Source organism: Lycium ferocissimum, chromosome 7 (genome assembly GCF_029784015.1).
Source record: "Lycium ferocissimum isolate CSIRO_LF1 chromosome 7, AGI_CSIRO_Lferr_CH_V1, whole genome shotgun sequence".
Taxonomy (NCBI): Eukaryota; Viridiplantae; Streptophyta; class Magnoliopsida; order Solanales; family Solanaceae; genus Lycium; species Lycium ferocissimum.
In genome coordinates, this window is record NC_081348.1 from 31,954,915 (window position 1) to 31,971,584 (window position 16,670).

General features: G+C 34.5%; 1 protein-coding gene across 4 annotated transcripts; it reads left to right on the plus strand.

Moving 5' to 3' along the window:
- Positions 1-3,923: 3,923 nt before the first annotated feature.
- LOC132064411 (uncharacterized) lies at positions 3,924-13,243 on the plus strand. Of its 4 annotated transcripts, none has more exons than XM_059457383.1 (10): positions 3,926-4,134; positions 4,651-4,710; positions 4,815-5,039; positions 5,809-6,004; positions 6,272-6,442; positions 6,527-6,643; positions 7,980-8,177; positions 8,251-8,310; positions 8,398-8,496; positions 12,890-13,243. In XM_059457383.1, the coding sequence occupies exons 3-10, from the start codon at positions 4,903-4,905 to the stop codon at positions 12,968-12,970; spliced, it is 1,059 nt and encodes a 352-aa protein (XP_059313366.1). In that variant the 5' UTR covers positions 3,926-4,134; positions 4,651-4,710; positions 4,815-4,902; the 3' UTR covers positions 12,971-13,243. The 4 variants fall into 4 exon arrangements, with proteins under 4 accessions (XP_059313369.1, XP_059313366.1, XP_059313367.1 ...); XM_059457384.1 differs by having other exon boundaries at positions 4,820-5,039; XM_059457385.1 differs by lacking the exon at positions 4,651-4,710.
- The last annotated feature ends 3,427 nt before the right edge of the window (positions 13,244-16,670 follow it).

Genomic DNA, 16,670 nt, shown 5'->3' on the forward strand with positions numbered 1-16,670 from the left:
TAATTACTATCACCAATCAAAAGAACATTATCAGTGACAGCACAATCAACTATCCAAGGTTGTGTCCCAGTGATCAATGAACTGAGTTGAAGATCGTGAAGTCTCATGTTTAAATTCTAGCGGAGGCCAAAAATATTAGGCGATTTTTACCCATTTATCCAAGCTTTGGAGGATAGAATTACCCGATATTTTTTCCATTCATTCCAATACTAAATATGTCTTTTGACTCAATTTATGGGTGTCTAAACTACCTAAATATCATAATTATTCATCAACATACAGGTCTACAGCAAAAAGAAAAAGGGAAAAGGGTCCAAACTACCCCTATACTCCCTCCGTTCCATAGTAAGTGGTTTTTTAGGCTCATGCACAACTTTTGAGAAATTGCTCACTCCTAGAAAATTAGGAGTATTTTTACTAATTGAACCCTAAATAAGTTTTACTATTTTCTAGAAAAAGAAAAAATAATTAATGAATGTTGACTATTTAAATAAGGGTAATCTTGGAAGAATTCGTCTAAAGTCTTTTTGAAATCCTAAAACATCACTTATTTTTAAAAAAAAAAAAAAAAAAAAAAAACTAAAAAACCACTTATTGTGGAACGGAAAAAATACTTTCATTTATTAGCTAGTTTTACCCCGTTACAAGTTGGGTTATTTCTACCCTACCGTTAGCAAAGTTTATAAAAATACCCCAATCAGACGTAATGCTCAAATAACCTGATTTTACTAAAATTACTCACTCCTTTTAACACGCAACCCGCCCCCACGCACCTGCTAATAAATAACGAAACTGAATAGCTTACCCCAGACGTATTCTTCAGGTGGGTTCGTTTAGTATATGAAACATAACTAAAAGAACATTATACAACCAAGAAAGATAAGGAAAAATGGTGGAAGATAATAGGAAGAAAAATGAAACTAAGGCAAAAACACTTAGCTTATTGGTAAAAGCCAGAGTCTTGGACAGTCTTGTAAGTTGTAACGTGTCGCACTCAATTCTTTCTTTGCCAATTTGAATAACTTAGTTATATTAGCCAGGTTAAATTGTTTAATCTCTTACTTTGAGTTAGGTTTTCCGATTTACTAATTTTTTCCAAATCAAATCTAAGAAACACACAAAAATAACACTTATCACAATTCAAGATTTGAAAGAAAAAAAATAAAATAGTAAAGAAATCTATTTGAAGACCTATCATGATCAGAATGTCTTTACAAAAACGCCAGAAATCTATTTGATGGCCAACAGTTAACTTCTTTAAAAATAAAAAAAGATGTTTTCAGGTTGAGTCTAGATCATGTAATTAATATTAAAACCCAATGGAGTAGCATATTCCCCCACTGATTTAGCTTTCAAGTTTTGTCAAGATTCCAATGACCACCTGTCAGTTGTCTGTCTACATTGCATAACTAGGTTGTCCAGTTTCACGCCGCGCAACCGAAGTGTTTTTAATTTCTTTTGCTATTCCTTTTCCTTTTTTCCTTCTGTAATTTCTTGAGTAAATTGTATTCTTTTGTAAATACGTAATGTATTATGTATAAATTTAGGTAAGTACTTTTCTTGTCCTACTTCTTGACATGGTGGAAGGTGCTACAATATTATCAGGTATAAGTTCGGATTAATTCAATAGGTTTTGCTTATATCCTGAAGGACATAATAAGAAGGTTAATCCAAGATTTCAAGGGATAGGTTAACTGTTAGACATGAGTTTTTTGATTTCTTTTGCAATTGGTTCGCAGCTTAGCGCCTAGGGGTTTTTTTGATTTTTTTTTTTTTTTTTGGCCTTTTGGGACTTGGATAATTAGAAACAAAGGGAAAAAAAAGGTCATTAGATGTAATATAAAAGAAACACGTTTGTTAAAAAGAAACACTTTTTTTACTTATGGGTAATTAGAATTATAGAAGAAACGGGATTTAGAATAATATAAAAAGGAAAGTTAAAAGGCTGCTTTAGAAGGAAAAAAAAGCATAAAACATGCAGGATAATTAATATGTTCTGTTAAACTATAGTGACAGTGTTCGATCCCAAGACCATGAGAAAATATACACAACCCCAAGCAAAGGTTCTTTCACTGTTGCACCGAAATTTGAATATAAAACGAAATGTAAAAAAAAATAAAAATTTGTTTCTTTAGTTAATATTAGATATATTTTCATAATTATACACATAATATATCGAAAAGTTTAATCGAAAGTATGCCTCGATCGACGCGTTCACGTGACCCAAATTTGATACCTAAATTCGCCTCTGCATAGTAGGGGTTAGACTTATATTTGGAGTTAATTGGTCATGAGTTTTATTTTTTTCACCACATAAAAAGTATATATAATAAGATGCAATATTCCTATAAACTAAAGAACTCATGAACTTACGATGTAAAAAATATTTATACAATCAAGTCATTTTTAAACTAATTATAAGAAAAATTCTATGATGAACATTAGTTTGTAACTATAAAAATGTGAAAATAACGTACTATAATTAATATGTTATGTTAGTTACCGAAAAAAAATGTATATATGTTAAACTATAGTGACAGTGTGAAAAGATGAAATGCAATATGCTTATTTATTTTTCAACGAGTTCTACTTCTTACTCGGTCTTGTCTATTGACAAATAGAATACCATTTAAGAGGGCTGATAAGGCTTGTTGCAAAATGTTGGTATCCATAAAGCCGTATCTTTGGAGAAACGTACCAAACAATTTAAAGTTTACGAAACTTATGCCGTCAATCTTTGCAACAAGAATATCTATGCTATATTTGAGGAATTATTACTAATATTATAAAAATGAATACATATAAATATATAGGATATAGTAAGAGAGAGACGTTGGGGAAGGAAAATATTAAGTGGTTATTTTAAGTTTTTAACGGTTAAAACTTTCACCCTCTGCTTTTTGTTGGTGAGCGCCAAATCCCATCTAATCTCATTTCCCCTTCCCTTATCCCCTATGTAATGAAAAAAAAAAAATTAACCCCACGTTGTAATCTCCTTTCCCATTTTCCCTTCCCTTACCCCTATATAAAAAAAAATATACATTTAAATATTTTGTTCAACCAACAAGGATTGTGAGGTGGCAGAGGTATTGGGTTCAATACGAAATAACATTCGTTAGGGAGCGAATCCACCTCAATATAGATACTAGACATGAGATGGAAGTGAAAAAAAATTAATATTCTACTCGTATTCCATCATTTTTGAAAGACAACATTTTAATTAACTATATTATTGATAATTCTATGAATTCACATTAAAAATTCAGATTTTATCAATAGTATTAATTAGATAAAATATTGTGTATTCATATTTTATTCATATTTCGCATTTCATATATGTGATATTTATCTAACAATATAAGAAATTTTAAGTTTTGGTGCGTTAAATGACATTGTTTCTGACATTTAATATTTTCTGGTCTTATAATAAAAAGAAACACAATATAAAATGATCCGGAATAACTTATATAAATTATTCCACATCTACGTATTTGTTTTTAGATTTTTTTTTTCTTTTCAATTAGTACTCAAATCAAAAGCGAGTACATTAGAAATAAAGAATATAATGGTGGGACAGACCCTATTCCATAGAGCCAAACATAGAAATAGCCGTCCTAGCTAAAGCGTGAGCAGTTTAATTTTTTCTAATTAGAGAAATAAATAGTAATTAAAAATATTTTATTAGTGTCTTACAATTATAAATAAGAGAATCAAAATAAGAATTATTTGAAATGTTTCCCAAGTAACATCGCGTAGCCAAATGTTATTAGTAATTAGATATCAATAACATTCCGATTTCCAATACGTTATTGTAGATCATCAAGTAAAGAAAAAGAAACCGACGAGTCATTAATTTATCCCAATTTATTACCAAAAAGAAGAAAGATAAATTCCACTTAATGAATAAATGAAAAGGAGATTATTAATTATCTTAAACCCACCCTGAAAACACGGCTTCACCAGTGGTGCCTAAAAAACGTAAAATGCACACGTGAAGCTATGTTGTTAACAAAGCCACAATTTTTCTTTAACTAATCTTTTCTTGTTTCTTGGGAAAAATCATAGTATTTGTGTCAACAAGAAAATTAAATCACATAGTTTAATCTCTCCATAATGCTGGAATTATTTATCCAGGTTGGTTTTCTGCCCCCTTTAAAATTAACGCAAAATATGATTTGTAGATGAGAAATTGCTCAGTCTTGGTATAAAGTTTTTTATCTTTATTTAAAATTGAATCTGGGTTCTCTCAATCTTGATATTACTGGCTTGAATTTTGATGGGAATTGGTTCCAACCTGTTTGTTCTTGTTTTGGCGTTTGTTTGATATGAATGGTAGATATATTTGTATGATATTTTAATATTCATCTCTACCCTCATTACATTTTTTTTTTTTTTTTGCCTTTCTTGGTTTTTGCTACTTTGGGCTTGTTCTAATGTATTAAAAAATGGCTGTCAGATAACTAAGAATCAATTTTTCATGCAATAACCAGATTGTGATAAGTAAAAGTGATTTTTCTAAATATAACTGATTAATCAGGTGAAAATGATCAAAAAGGAAACAAGTGCTTGGTGTGTGATCCTGATGCAATTTTTAGATTGTCTGGTTTTAATATTTGGAAGGGGCCTAAAATTTCTATGTTTTCTTGATAGGGTGAGGCCGTGGGGAAATCATCCCACAAAGCAAATTGGTATTAGTAAAGTACTTTTCAGGTGAATTTATTTAATACTCCTATGTCCTTTTGTGATAAATTGGAAGGATTTTTTCTAATTTTACGATGTTCGTATCTATTACTAAGCAGACCCTTTCATTGCAGTTCAGGGTTTAGGAGATTGTGTACTACTGGTCCATGCAGTTGGGAGTGCCCGGAAATGTTGTAGTCTTGGGGTTGTTTTAGGTTAGCAATGGAAAGTAAAGTAGTAGATGAAAATGAGGAAGGCCCGGTTGGTCCCATACGAGTTGATAGATTTGGTTTTGTGAAGCAGGAACATAGTCCTACTGAAGGTTTAGCAAGGAGTCGGTCGGCCTTTGAATATCAGAGGTAAGGAACTCCTTTTTTATTCACTAGTTGTTGTAGTTAAACTGGATTTATAATTTTTTTTTCGTCTTTCCACTTCTGCACTTTCACCCGAGTTGTCATCCTGTAGACTGAAATGTAAACATATTTTTTGTAATTTCACAAAATTTAAATGGTGCTTCTTCAGATGTTTAATCAATAAACTCCGTATTAAGCAGTAACTAATTCTAATGCGCTGCCTAATAAGGGTGGCTCAGTTGGTTGAGCATGGGGCTTTCATAATGGGGTCTCAAGTTTGAAACCCAGCAGGGGATTTGCCTTATGGGCCGAGCTTGTCGCACCGGGCTTGCCTAGTGCGGGTTACCTCTCCTGTGTGGTTTGTGAGCTATTGCACAAGAGCTGGGTTTACCCTGTGCGCACCCGAAGGGTAGCGGCTGCGGGTTCCCATGTCATTAAAAAAAAAAAAAAAAAAAAAAATTCTAATGCGCTGCTTTCGTTTGACGAACAACTTTGTTTCTGCAGTATTTCTACTGGTGTTCACATGTTAGTTGGCGCAACCTTTATAAGTAATATTCGTGTATGAGAAGTAAATTGTAGGGCTACCCTTATTATGCAACATATTATGTATAATGAATTACAGCATTTAATGGGTCTGAATAGAGTGGAATGGATATATAGATACAAGTACAACTGAACCAAATTAGTTTAGAATTGAGGTGTAGTAGATTGATTTTTGATTGGTTTGATTTTTGATTGGTCGATGTCTTATTACATTTCTCCAAATATTTTGCAGAGATGAAAGAAGGATTAGAAAATGGAGAAAAATGATAGGTGTTGGAGGAAGTGATTGGAAGCAGTATGTTCGAAGGAAACCACATGTTGTTAAAAGACGAATACGGAAAGGAATTCCTGATTGTCTGAGGGGCCTTGTCTGGCAGCTAATTTCTGGAAGTCGGGACCTCTTGTTATTGAATCCTGGAGTTTATGAGGTAGGAGTTATCAAAAAAAAAAAAAAAATTGTCCAACTTTGAGTTATTCTTTTTCATTATATCCGGAAAATGTTCTATTGCTAGTTTTGGGCATTAATGGAGACATTTAATGCGTGACCCTAGGAGAAAGCTTAAAGTCCTACACTTTTCTGGCCAATTTTTGTAATCTGCCGCTTTTCAACTGATTGCTCTGTCCTTGGCTTGTTCATTTTTGCTTTAGCTGTGTAACGGAAATCACTGATCTGATTGACGTTTTATCTGCTGCAGCAACTAGTCATATATGAGACATCAGCTTCCGAATTGGATATTATTCGAGATATTTCTCGCACATTTCCTTCACATGTTTTCTTTCAGCAGAGACATGGACCTGGTCAAAGGTCTCTTTACAACGTTTTGAAAGCATATTCTGTCTTTGATCGAGATGTTGGATACGTACAGGTATACATCCTTAAATTATTGATTCACGGGTGGTCTAAATGTATGCTTATTGATTTCGGATGATACTGATCATTTTGATTGCAGGGCATGGGATTCGTGGCAGGTCTACTTCTTCTTTACATGAGTGAAGAAGATGCATTTTGGTTACTGGTTGCATTGTTGAAGGGAGCCGTTCACACTCCTATGGAAGGAATGTACTTGGTAAACCTCAACCTTCAAACTGCTTGATGCAACCCCTGATAAATGTAGATGGTCAATACATTTGAACTAAAAAGTATTTGCATGTGAAATATCTGATCAATTCCTAAGCATGAAGAATTTGACTGTTCCTTCTGACCCTACTATTGACCATGGTATCCAAGTTAAACACAGAACTTTTTAATTTATTTTTTAATCCTTAATGCGGTCAGCTGGATCCAAATTCAGAAAATCACATTCATAGTCTAGGGTCCATATAATAGCTTAACCATGACAACATGATGTGTTTCTGCGTGCATATAGAGCCTTTGTCTGGTATGAGCCACTCTCTCCTTTCCAATTTATACAATGCTGTTTAATTTGTTACATGTCTAGTGTCAAGCTACTCTCTCCTATCCAATTTATATGATGGTGTTCGATTTTGGCAGAGTTTTAAGATATTCATTTTTGCCTTGTGTGTTATATCAGTTTGTAACGGAAAAAAGAGTAAATTAATGGTTGAAAGTTAGCTTGATAGAGAAGATGTCACTGTAATTAAATGGACTTGAATTCTTAGAGTGGTGAAAGTTGGATAGAGATTAATTCGTGGCTAATATTTTGGAAGGTCCCAAACTAAAGTCTCCTTTTAATTGAATTCATTCTTACAGTTAATATGCTAGTAGTTTCTGTAAGTCCTCGATACCAATATCTTTTAGGTTTCTACTGAATTTGGATTGTGGAACAGAGTGGTAATCTCATCTTCATGGTCTGGAGCAATAGGTTTATTCAAAGTAACTTTGGAATAGTTTTTTGGCAAGATTGGAATGCTTTATTCTCTTGGACTATTTGTGTTCTTTGTGCTCTTCCTTCATATATTAATAAAGTGAGAGTTGGGCCTCATCACATATCATGTGATCTAAGTCTAACATGATGATGTGTGTGGTACTTTGTTATTTAAACACTAATGAAGTTGTCAGCTGCAGATAATTGCCTTGAGGTTGCTTTCAGCCTATCTAAAGTTGTCACAAAGTTCTGATAAGCTGGTCCATTGCTTTTTTGCAGTAAATACTTGTGATAAACCAATCAGTTAAGAATCAATATATGAGAATCAAAATACCAAGTTTTTTGGTGTCCAGTTCTGTTTAATATTATATGTTTAATGAAATTCCCTCATTTCTGATGATGATCCATGAATTCTCTCCTATCATGTTCTCTGTTCCTTTACGTTAGCCATAATTCTCTTGAGACTTTCAGCTGCTTCCACATATTAAGAAGTTTTTGTCTCTTTAAAATGATTATATAGCATCTGTTATATGCCCTACTTTATATTAAAATGATAAATGTTGTACATGTGGACTAGGTAGGATTGCCGCTTGTACAGCAATACCTTTTTCAGTTTGATCGTTTGGTGAAAGAGCACATGCCGAAGTTAGGTGAGCATTTTGCTCAGGAAATGATAAATCCCAGCATGTATGCAAGTCAGTGGTTCATAACTGTCTTTTCGTACTCTTTCCCATTTCACTTGGCTCTCAGAATTTGGGATGTCTTCCTTTTTGAGGTCAGTAATCTATCATCACTATCCACTCTCTGATTCCAATTTATCGTTGAGCTTACCAAATTCACTATCCCAGGGTGTTAAAGTCGTCTTCAAAGTTGGATTGGCTCTATTAAAATATTGCCACGATGACCTGGTGAGTCTTAAATACAGAAAAGTTAATAAATGGTGCTTTTTCTTGCTCCTATATGCTACAACAACTATAACACTCGCTTCTTCGCAGGTAAAGTTGCCATTTGAGAAACTCATACATGCTTTGCGCAACTTCCCTGAGGATGCCATGAATCCAGATATACTGTTACCAATGGCTTTTTCAATCAAGGTTAGCCTCTCTCTCTCTCTCTCTCTCTCTCTAGTCAACACTCTCCTCGCCAAACAAGATATTAAGGTGCCAATGTCATGAATTTCTAATTGTCAATGTATTAATGCTCGAACATTTACCACAATTGCCCTAAAATGATGTGACCATTTAAAACAAGTATTTTGTGGCATATGAGGATATAATATAGTGAGTAGGTTCAGTTTATATACCTGACATACTTGGACACAAATGTCTAGTCAAATATGGACATAACTCAGAGAAAACATGGGGGGGATGGTAAACCTAGATGTCTGATGCGTTTTTTTATTTACTTAAATATATTATTCTAATGTTTGCATCTAAAATAAGAAGTTTCGTACAACATTTCAACTTTCGCATGAAACCTGAGGAGGCTATTCTCCTCTAGTGGTTTAGTAGAAAAATTGGACTTTGATGAGGCTATTGTCTTCAACAAGTATCTGAAAAGAGATACCACAAAGCATCCCAGGGTGTGGTCTAGTTGTCGAGGGTGTGGTCAATCAAGTGGGATGAAAATCATGAGGTCTTGGGTTCAAATCCTAGCGGAGACAAAAACAATAGGTGATCTCTTCCCATTTGTCCAATCCTTGGTGGACAGAGTTACCCGATACCTATGTTGGTGGGAGGTAGCCAGCTACCTAGTCGAATTATTCGAGGTACGCGCAAGCTGGCCTGGACACCACGGTTATCAAAAAAGAAGGAGATACCACAAAATTCTTGAAGGGTTCATGCTTCAGTTCTAAAGCTTGTATGACCAAATTCTTAATCCCATTAGTATGCTTAATTGCATAGTAGTTCATGCTCTGTGTGTAGTCTCCACAGTTTTTTATTTAAATGGAATATGTAGCCGCCACATTGGGAAGTTCAAATGCGTTTTTGTTGTTGTCAACTTGCGTAGCGATAACTAGACTACAGCCTTAGGCTTGTGAACGTGGCAAGTAAAAAGTCGTGGCTCTAAGTGGGATCCATAAAATAAAGTAGTTTGAGTAGATACAAGTAAAATCTAACCAGTAGAGGCTTGTAATGCTGCTGAGTTTGGCTCAAGAAGGGGGTCATAATCTAAGTGGATAAAGCTCAGAAGCAAAAACCTAGCATGATGATTGCTGAACGTCAAACCGAGTCGATCGCGTGCAGATTGCAAGTCTGGGGGGTAACTAGCACTAGAGGTGTACATGCAGTGTTATCAAAAGCGAAAAGCTCAAAAAAGCTCTACGGTTAGTAGGGGCTTTAAGTGCAAAGCGCAAATAAAGCGTGGGCTTTAATGAAAAAAGGCGCAATGGTGCAAAAAATACAAATCTATATATGTTTAGTCCAAGATTAATAATAATGAGCATGAATAACAAATATATGGACAAAGGAATTGGAAAAACATTATGATAAAGTGAAATATGAATTATCTAGTGTCGGCCCTTCAAGAGAGACTCATTGGCAAGGAAAAGTATGTCTTAGAGCCTTGATGATGACACTGAAGCGCACATAAAGCGAGGCGAAGCGCTCAACATGTTTTGAGCCTCGCTTCAGGGCTTAAGCGCGCCTTTGACAACATTGTGTACATGGACCTGGTTGGTTCGGTTTTTTCAAATACCAAACCAAACCAATTGCATTGGGTTTTTAAATTTATAAACCAAATCAAACCAACAAAAGTCGGGTTTTTCAACTTCGGGTTTTCTCGGTTTTTTCGGGTTGCTCGGGTTTTTTCGGTAAAGTCTTCATACAAAATATATAACTTGTACTTCAAATATTTCTTTAGTCCTAGTAAGATACAACTATTTAATTAAGATATTTTTTAAGAAAATAACACAAAATGTGAGATGAGAGATCACTCGAAGCAGCCCGAAAAAGGGAAAGCCGTGGAGACGGCAGACTCTTCGATCGGGGCACGTTGTGAGGCCGACTACACTACAAGAGATCGGGAGGTTACAATTCCTGTTTCAATTTCCGAGAGTGAATGTAGTAAGTGCAGACGGTGGATCAGGTGTGAACATCAACCAAAGGCGTCTTGGGGATCAGCAGAAGCTTTCCTCTCCGTCTTTGTCGAGTTTCTTTCCTGGCTTGACTATCTGGCTAAATTCTTATATTGAAATTGCGACATTGTACTAAAATATTCAACAAACAAAAAGTAATGAAGTCGCATAAAATAAAATAATCATTATCTAAAAGTACTAAGTCATGCTATAATAAATACGGCTAGTTTATAAGGCATATAGAAATGATCATAATCTAAAAGTACTAAGTCATGCTAAAATAAGTACGGCTAATAAGTATTAATTACATGACTAAATATCAAAGAAAAAAATAAAATTAAGTTATGTATTTTTACTTTCTAAACCAATATAAAACTAAAAAATAGATATACAACATTATTGTCATTCCTAGTGTTAGAATTGAATTTCTTTTGTTAGCATTAGTATTGACTTGATTTTTGTTGAGTTTTATTTGAGTTACTAATATCTTATGGGCTATAAAATTTATTGGACCATTCAAAATTCTAATTCCAAGCTTGAAATAATATGTTAAAAAACAAAAAGCTATGAAAAAGTTTAAGAAATATTTATAAATTACATTATAAATAGGCTAAATACCCAGATAGCCCCTTAAACTTTTAAGACCTTTTGTAACATAGGCACTTAAACTTACATAGTGACCAGATAGACATTTGAACTTGGCAAAAGTGTAACTTTTAGACATTCATGGATGACATGGCAAGTTGTGTGTTTTAAGGACAACTTTGAGCGCGTGAGAGTGCTAATTTTACCTTAATATTTTCATTTTATATCTAAAAGATTTTAGTCCATCTTCTTCGTGAGTATATGATCGGCAAAAATGGCCACTACGGCCCAAACCAGTAAAAGATTCTCTAACCACTGAACTCCTTCGCCTATTTCTTTCTTCCCCAAAATAATTATTACTATTTCAGTTCATTATTCAAAAAAAGTATACTTTGACAAATCGTTTTAGCTGAAGTTATTACAATTACGAATTGATTACCATAGTTATCAAAGTCTTTCTTGTTTAGATCGAATCTAAAAAGCACTCAGAAAACAATACAAGAAAAATCAATTAGCAATGCAACATTATTGTGCTTTTGAAGCCATTTTTTTTAGAGAACTTAATTTGCCAGAGAATGTTTTATTGTAAAAGTCCAAATTCAACAACAAAAAAAATTAATCAAGAAAAGAACTACATTAATTAAAATATGAAGAAGAACGGGGAAGAAGGTCTCTGCTACGAAGAAGTTAAAAATGGTCCATCTGTGAGAAAGGAAGGGACGGCATGGGGGGATGAAGAAATGGAGGGAGTGACCTGGCAGTGGTGGGGGTGAGAAGTGGTTTTATTTCCCATATTTGTATTTATTCTTAAATTAGTTTTTTCTCATTGTATATTCTACTTTTAAAATTTATATATGTCAATTCTTTTGGAAATTACACGTGTCATTTAATAATTGGCGTATTTAACACATGAAAGCAAGTGTACTCCACGCACTAGGCCTTATGTGCATAAGTATTTAAAAGATACACTTTTGTCAAGTTCAAGTGTCTATCTGGTCACTATGTGGTAAGTTTAAGTGTCTATGTTATAAAAGGTGCCAAGTTTAAGGGGCTATCTATGTATTTAGCGTTATAAATAAATGTTTTTATGTAGAAAATATTTTTAAAATTTTGTAAAATGTAATGTCGGGTTGGTTTGATTTGGTTTGACTTTTTTTTTTAGTTAAAACCAAACCTAACCAATAGTGGTCGGGTATTTCTTTTTAAAACCAAACCACTAGTCGGGTTTTTTTTCTCGGTTTGATTCGGATTATCGATTTGGTGCGGTTTGTCGGTTTCCTTTGTACAAACTTAACTAGCACTGTAAAGTTATTAGTGGGAAAGACTTGGCGCCAAGCCTATGCAAGGATTAAAGTGAGAGAATTGTTATTAGCTTAAGGGTAGTTATGTAACACTCGATGATATTTCTTTACATATTTGATTTCTCAAAAGAGACTATTTGCTATGGATATAAACACAAGATTGAAACAATCTATAGAAGGAAACAAAAGGCCAGTAGTTATATAATACTTGATAATATTTCTTTACATATTTGATTTCTCTGAGAGAGAACACTTAATCTGGATATAAACACAAGATTGAAACAATCTATAGAAGGAAACAAAAGGCCAGTAGTTATATAATACTTGATAATATTTCTTTACATATTTGATTTCTCGGAGAGAGAACACTTAATCTGGATATAAACACAAGATTGAAACAATCTAAAGAAGGAAATAAAAGGCTCTCAGCATCTGTATGAATATTCATTTGATTTCTGTCCTCCTGTCTCTAGGTGTCATATGTTAAGCTATTGCTCATTTGTTTTTGTCCTTTTCATTTAATAGGTTTCCAAGTATTTGGAGGAACTGAAGCAGGAATATGAGCAGCAACGCAGGAAACCTCCTGAATCCCCAGTCAAACAGTAACATCTACCAAATTGCAAAATACAACTGGAGAAACAATCAGCCAGCTTTTGTGTATAAAACTTGGATTCGTTAGTTCTCTGTTTACAAAGCTGTCTCAGCTGATGTACATAAACACATAGACAGATTACGCGACCCATACATTTTTTAGTAGAAAATGGAAAAATTGTGATAGCTGCTTGGTCTATTATTTGGAGGAGGGGCGCCTCAGTCTTTGCCGTGAGGGTCAATGGTGCAAGTCCTACTAGGCTTCTTATGCTAGAAATTTTATATCCATCTCTCTCTATCTACTATCTAATCTATCTATTTATACCTGATAACGATAGTGTCCGCACCAGTTTACGTGCGTCTCAACTATTCCATGGGTTCCTACTAACTCTCTGCTTTGTTATATTAGACAGCTAATTAATGGTGTAGCTTCTGTCTTGTCGGAATGTTGAGGAAAGATGGTAGCAAGCCTTTGGGATATTTTCAGTGACTTGGCAGCCTTATCTTGTGGTGTGAGATTGGGTTCTTGTCTCAGTCTATAAGCTGAGTCAGCCTCGTTACATTTAGCTAACCACACGAGTTGGTGGCATTTTAATATGTTCTTAGCTGGATTTGTCAGAAGAAAACATGCGTTTAGCTGTGGCAACAATCTTTGCTTCTTAAATTTTGTTTTATTTGTTTGCATAGACATCTCTAAAACTTGATTTTATAGCTTCCTTTATTAGTTAGGATTTCATTTTTCACTAGAAACCATTTCAATTGGTCCTTAACTAAGGTGTCGCTTGGTCACGGGGATTAGAAGATACTCTCAGTATGATATTAGATGGCCAATTCGCACGGCCCTTCCTTTGGGGTGGTCTTTAAATTTTGCCCCTCATAGTTGTGATCTTTAAATTTTGCTCCTCATATTTGTGGTATTTAAGTTTTGCCCTTCGCTTGGATACCTGAGGTTTTGGTTTAGAACCCTCGCTCAAGCATAAAATAAAATAAAAATTCGCAAGGCAGGGCTGGGGGGAGTGTATGCCGGATCCGGCATACAGTCCTTAAGGAAAAACTAAAGTTATGCCGGAGGGGTATAATTTTTCCTTAAGGAAAAACTAAAGTTATACCGGAGGGGTCATAACTTTTTCTTAAGACATAGTTTAGTTATGCCTTATGGGGCAGACTTTTAATTAAGGCATAGACTTTGCCTTATAAGGCAAACTTTTAGTTATGCCTTAAGGAAAAGTTCCGCCTTATGGAGCATACTTTTAGTTGTGTCTTATAGTTCGCACTTTTAGTTAAGCGCATAACTAAAAGTATTCCCGTCAAAAGGAATTTTTCGTATAGGGCATAACTAAAAGTTTGCCTTGAAAAGTAAAAAAATAAAATATATGCCTCAAGGCAAAGTCTGCCCCCTCCGGCATAACTTTAGTTTTTCCTTAAGGATTGTATGCCGGATCCGGCATACACTCCCCCCAGCCCTGCCTTGCGAGTTTTTATTTTTATTTTATGACTGAGTGGGGGTTCGAACCCAGAACCTCAGGTATTCGCCCACCTTTTCAAGTGAAAAGCAAAACTTAAAGACCACAAATATGAAGGGTAAAATTTAAAGACCACAAATACGAGGGGCAAAATTTAAAGACCACCCCAAAAGAAGGGCAATCCGCGCAAAAAAATAATTCGCACGAATACCCTTATTTTGGGGTGGTCTTTAATTTTTGGCCCTCAAATTTGAAATCTTTAACTTTTGTCCTTTACTAAAAATCCCTTGGTTTCGGATTCGAATTCCCGCTCAGTCAAAAATTAAAAAGAAAAAAAATCGCAAGATAGAATTTGGATTCGCAAAGCAGAATTTTGCATGTTTACCTTCAGGCCAAAACGCTGCCTCAAGGCCAAAAATCTGTCTTTTGACTCAGATTTCTAACTATCAACTTCACTAAGATACAGTTCCACAGTGTTCCAAACAATAATTTGAATTTTCAGCAGTCAATTAATGCCTATACCTTTAGGCCAAAACTCTGCCTTAAGTGCCTTCAAAACTCTGCCTCACATGCAAAATTCTGCCTTGGGAATCCAAACATATGCCTTGCAAAATTTATTTATTTTTTTCTACTGAACTGGGATTCAAACCCACAACTTCGGAGTGTTAGACAAAGAGCAAAACTTAAAAACCACCAATTTGAAGGGCAAAAATGAAAGACGGCCCCAAATGAAGGATAATCCGCGCAAAAAAAAGTATATTTTAATTTTAATGAATGGACCGGGCATTGACAAGACGTGCACTATGTTATCCAGTGAGTATGATCCCTATATCGTAATTTCTGCATTATAACTAGTACTTTCCTCTCACCAAAAAGATTATGCTTGGTTGACTTTACGTAGGGGTTTAAGAAATAAAGGAAGATTTTTAAAATGTGTAGTCTAAAACAAACCTTAGATATTTGCGTAGCTGTAAATCATCTCATATAGTTAAATTATTAATATAAAAATGTGTCACTCTTTTTGGGACAAATTAATAAGAAAAGTAAGACAATCTTTTTGGGACGAAGTGAGTAGTATATAACTTTGTTCACGAATCGAACAACTACTAACACTTGATTAATGCATCAAGAAATCCGTTGTAAGTTCGAACTAATTAGTGTCAAAAAGGTTGAAAAGACGTGCAATTGCATGAGATTACAGTAAAACCGAGGTAGAATGGCTGGAATTGTGAAAATAAATCCATAACTCGAAGTCAAGAAAATGTGAGGATAAAAAGACGGTTTTAATGGGTTTTCTGCCAAATAGAAATTGTCTTTTAGGTCTAGTAAGGGGCGGATAGCGGAGGTGACTATCTACGTAGCAACTTCAAAAAAGAACTGTCAAGCATTAATAAAAATGGAAGCTCTTGCTAGTAGGCTAGTCCCTACAACACATTGAGAAATCAATAGTTTCCTCAACTTGCATTACTAGGGACCAGCTGTTTCATCATAGAACAAAATCACCATCAGTTGGAGTAGGACTAAACTTACAAATAAGCCCCAGCAGCCTGTATATCAGGTCACTGTGAGCCTGTTTGGATGGGCTTAAAAAAAGCAGATTATAAGTTGTTTTCGAACATAATTTTAGCTACAGATAAGTTAAGCGAAACAAAGCGAATTAATTTTTAGGGCTTTATTTTTAAGACAAAAATGCTTTTTTGTTAGACCAAATTAACACTCAAAAAAAGTCAAAACGAACATAGGCGAACTTATAAGCCAATCCAAACGGGCTCTGTATATCGGGTTTTCTCTCTAAGCTCTTTTGGGGGTACCAGCACTCGTACCAAATAACAACTAAGGTAGATGGGAAGGAACCACTCTCAAATAGGATTTTGAACCATAGTCTTCCCCTTAAAGAAGATAAATTATAGTACTACTCAAATAATATTGAATACACATAGCAAGAAATACTTCTGTACACCCCCCGCCCCCCAAATTGTTTTCAGTTTAGTTACAAGGCTATCAAGTCCACAAAACAATTAACTCCCTATCTACTTTAATACAAGGAAAGAACCAAAAAAAAAAAAAAAAAAAAAAAAAGAAACAAGGGACAAATAAAAGATAAGAAAGAATAGAACCCAACAATGGGAAGAGAAAGAAAAGTAGTAAATCTCTGATCAACAATATACCACCGGAAACAGTTCATCCTCCTACTCAGTTGATCCGTCCGGTAGACTTCATTATGATGAAGGCTTTTTAAGTAGGTGCGTGAG

Excerpts from the sequence above, each read along its gene's own strand:
- LOC132064411 (XM_059457383.1), top strand. The coding sequence starts at position 4,903 with ATGGAAAGTAAAGTAGTAGATGAAAATGAGGAAGGCCCGGTTGGTCCC. Across the intron at positions 5,040-5,808 it reads TCGGCCTTTGAATATCAGAG|AGATGAAAGAAGGATTAGAA; the intron begins GTAAGGAACTCC and ends AATATTTTGCAG. Across the intron at positions 6,005-6,271 it reads TGAATCCTGGAGTTTATGAG|CAACTAGTCATATATGAGAC; the intron begins GTAGGAGTTATC and ends TATCTGCTGCAG.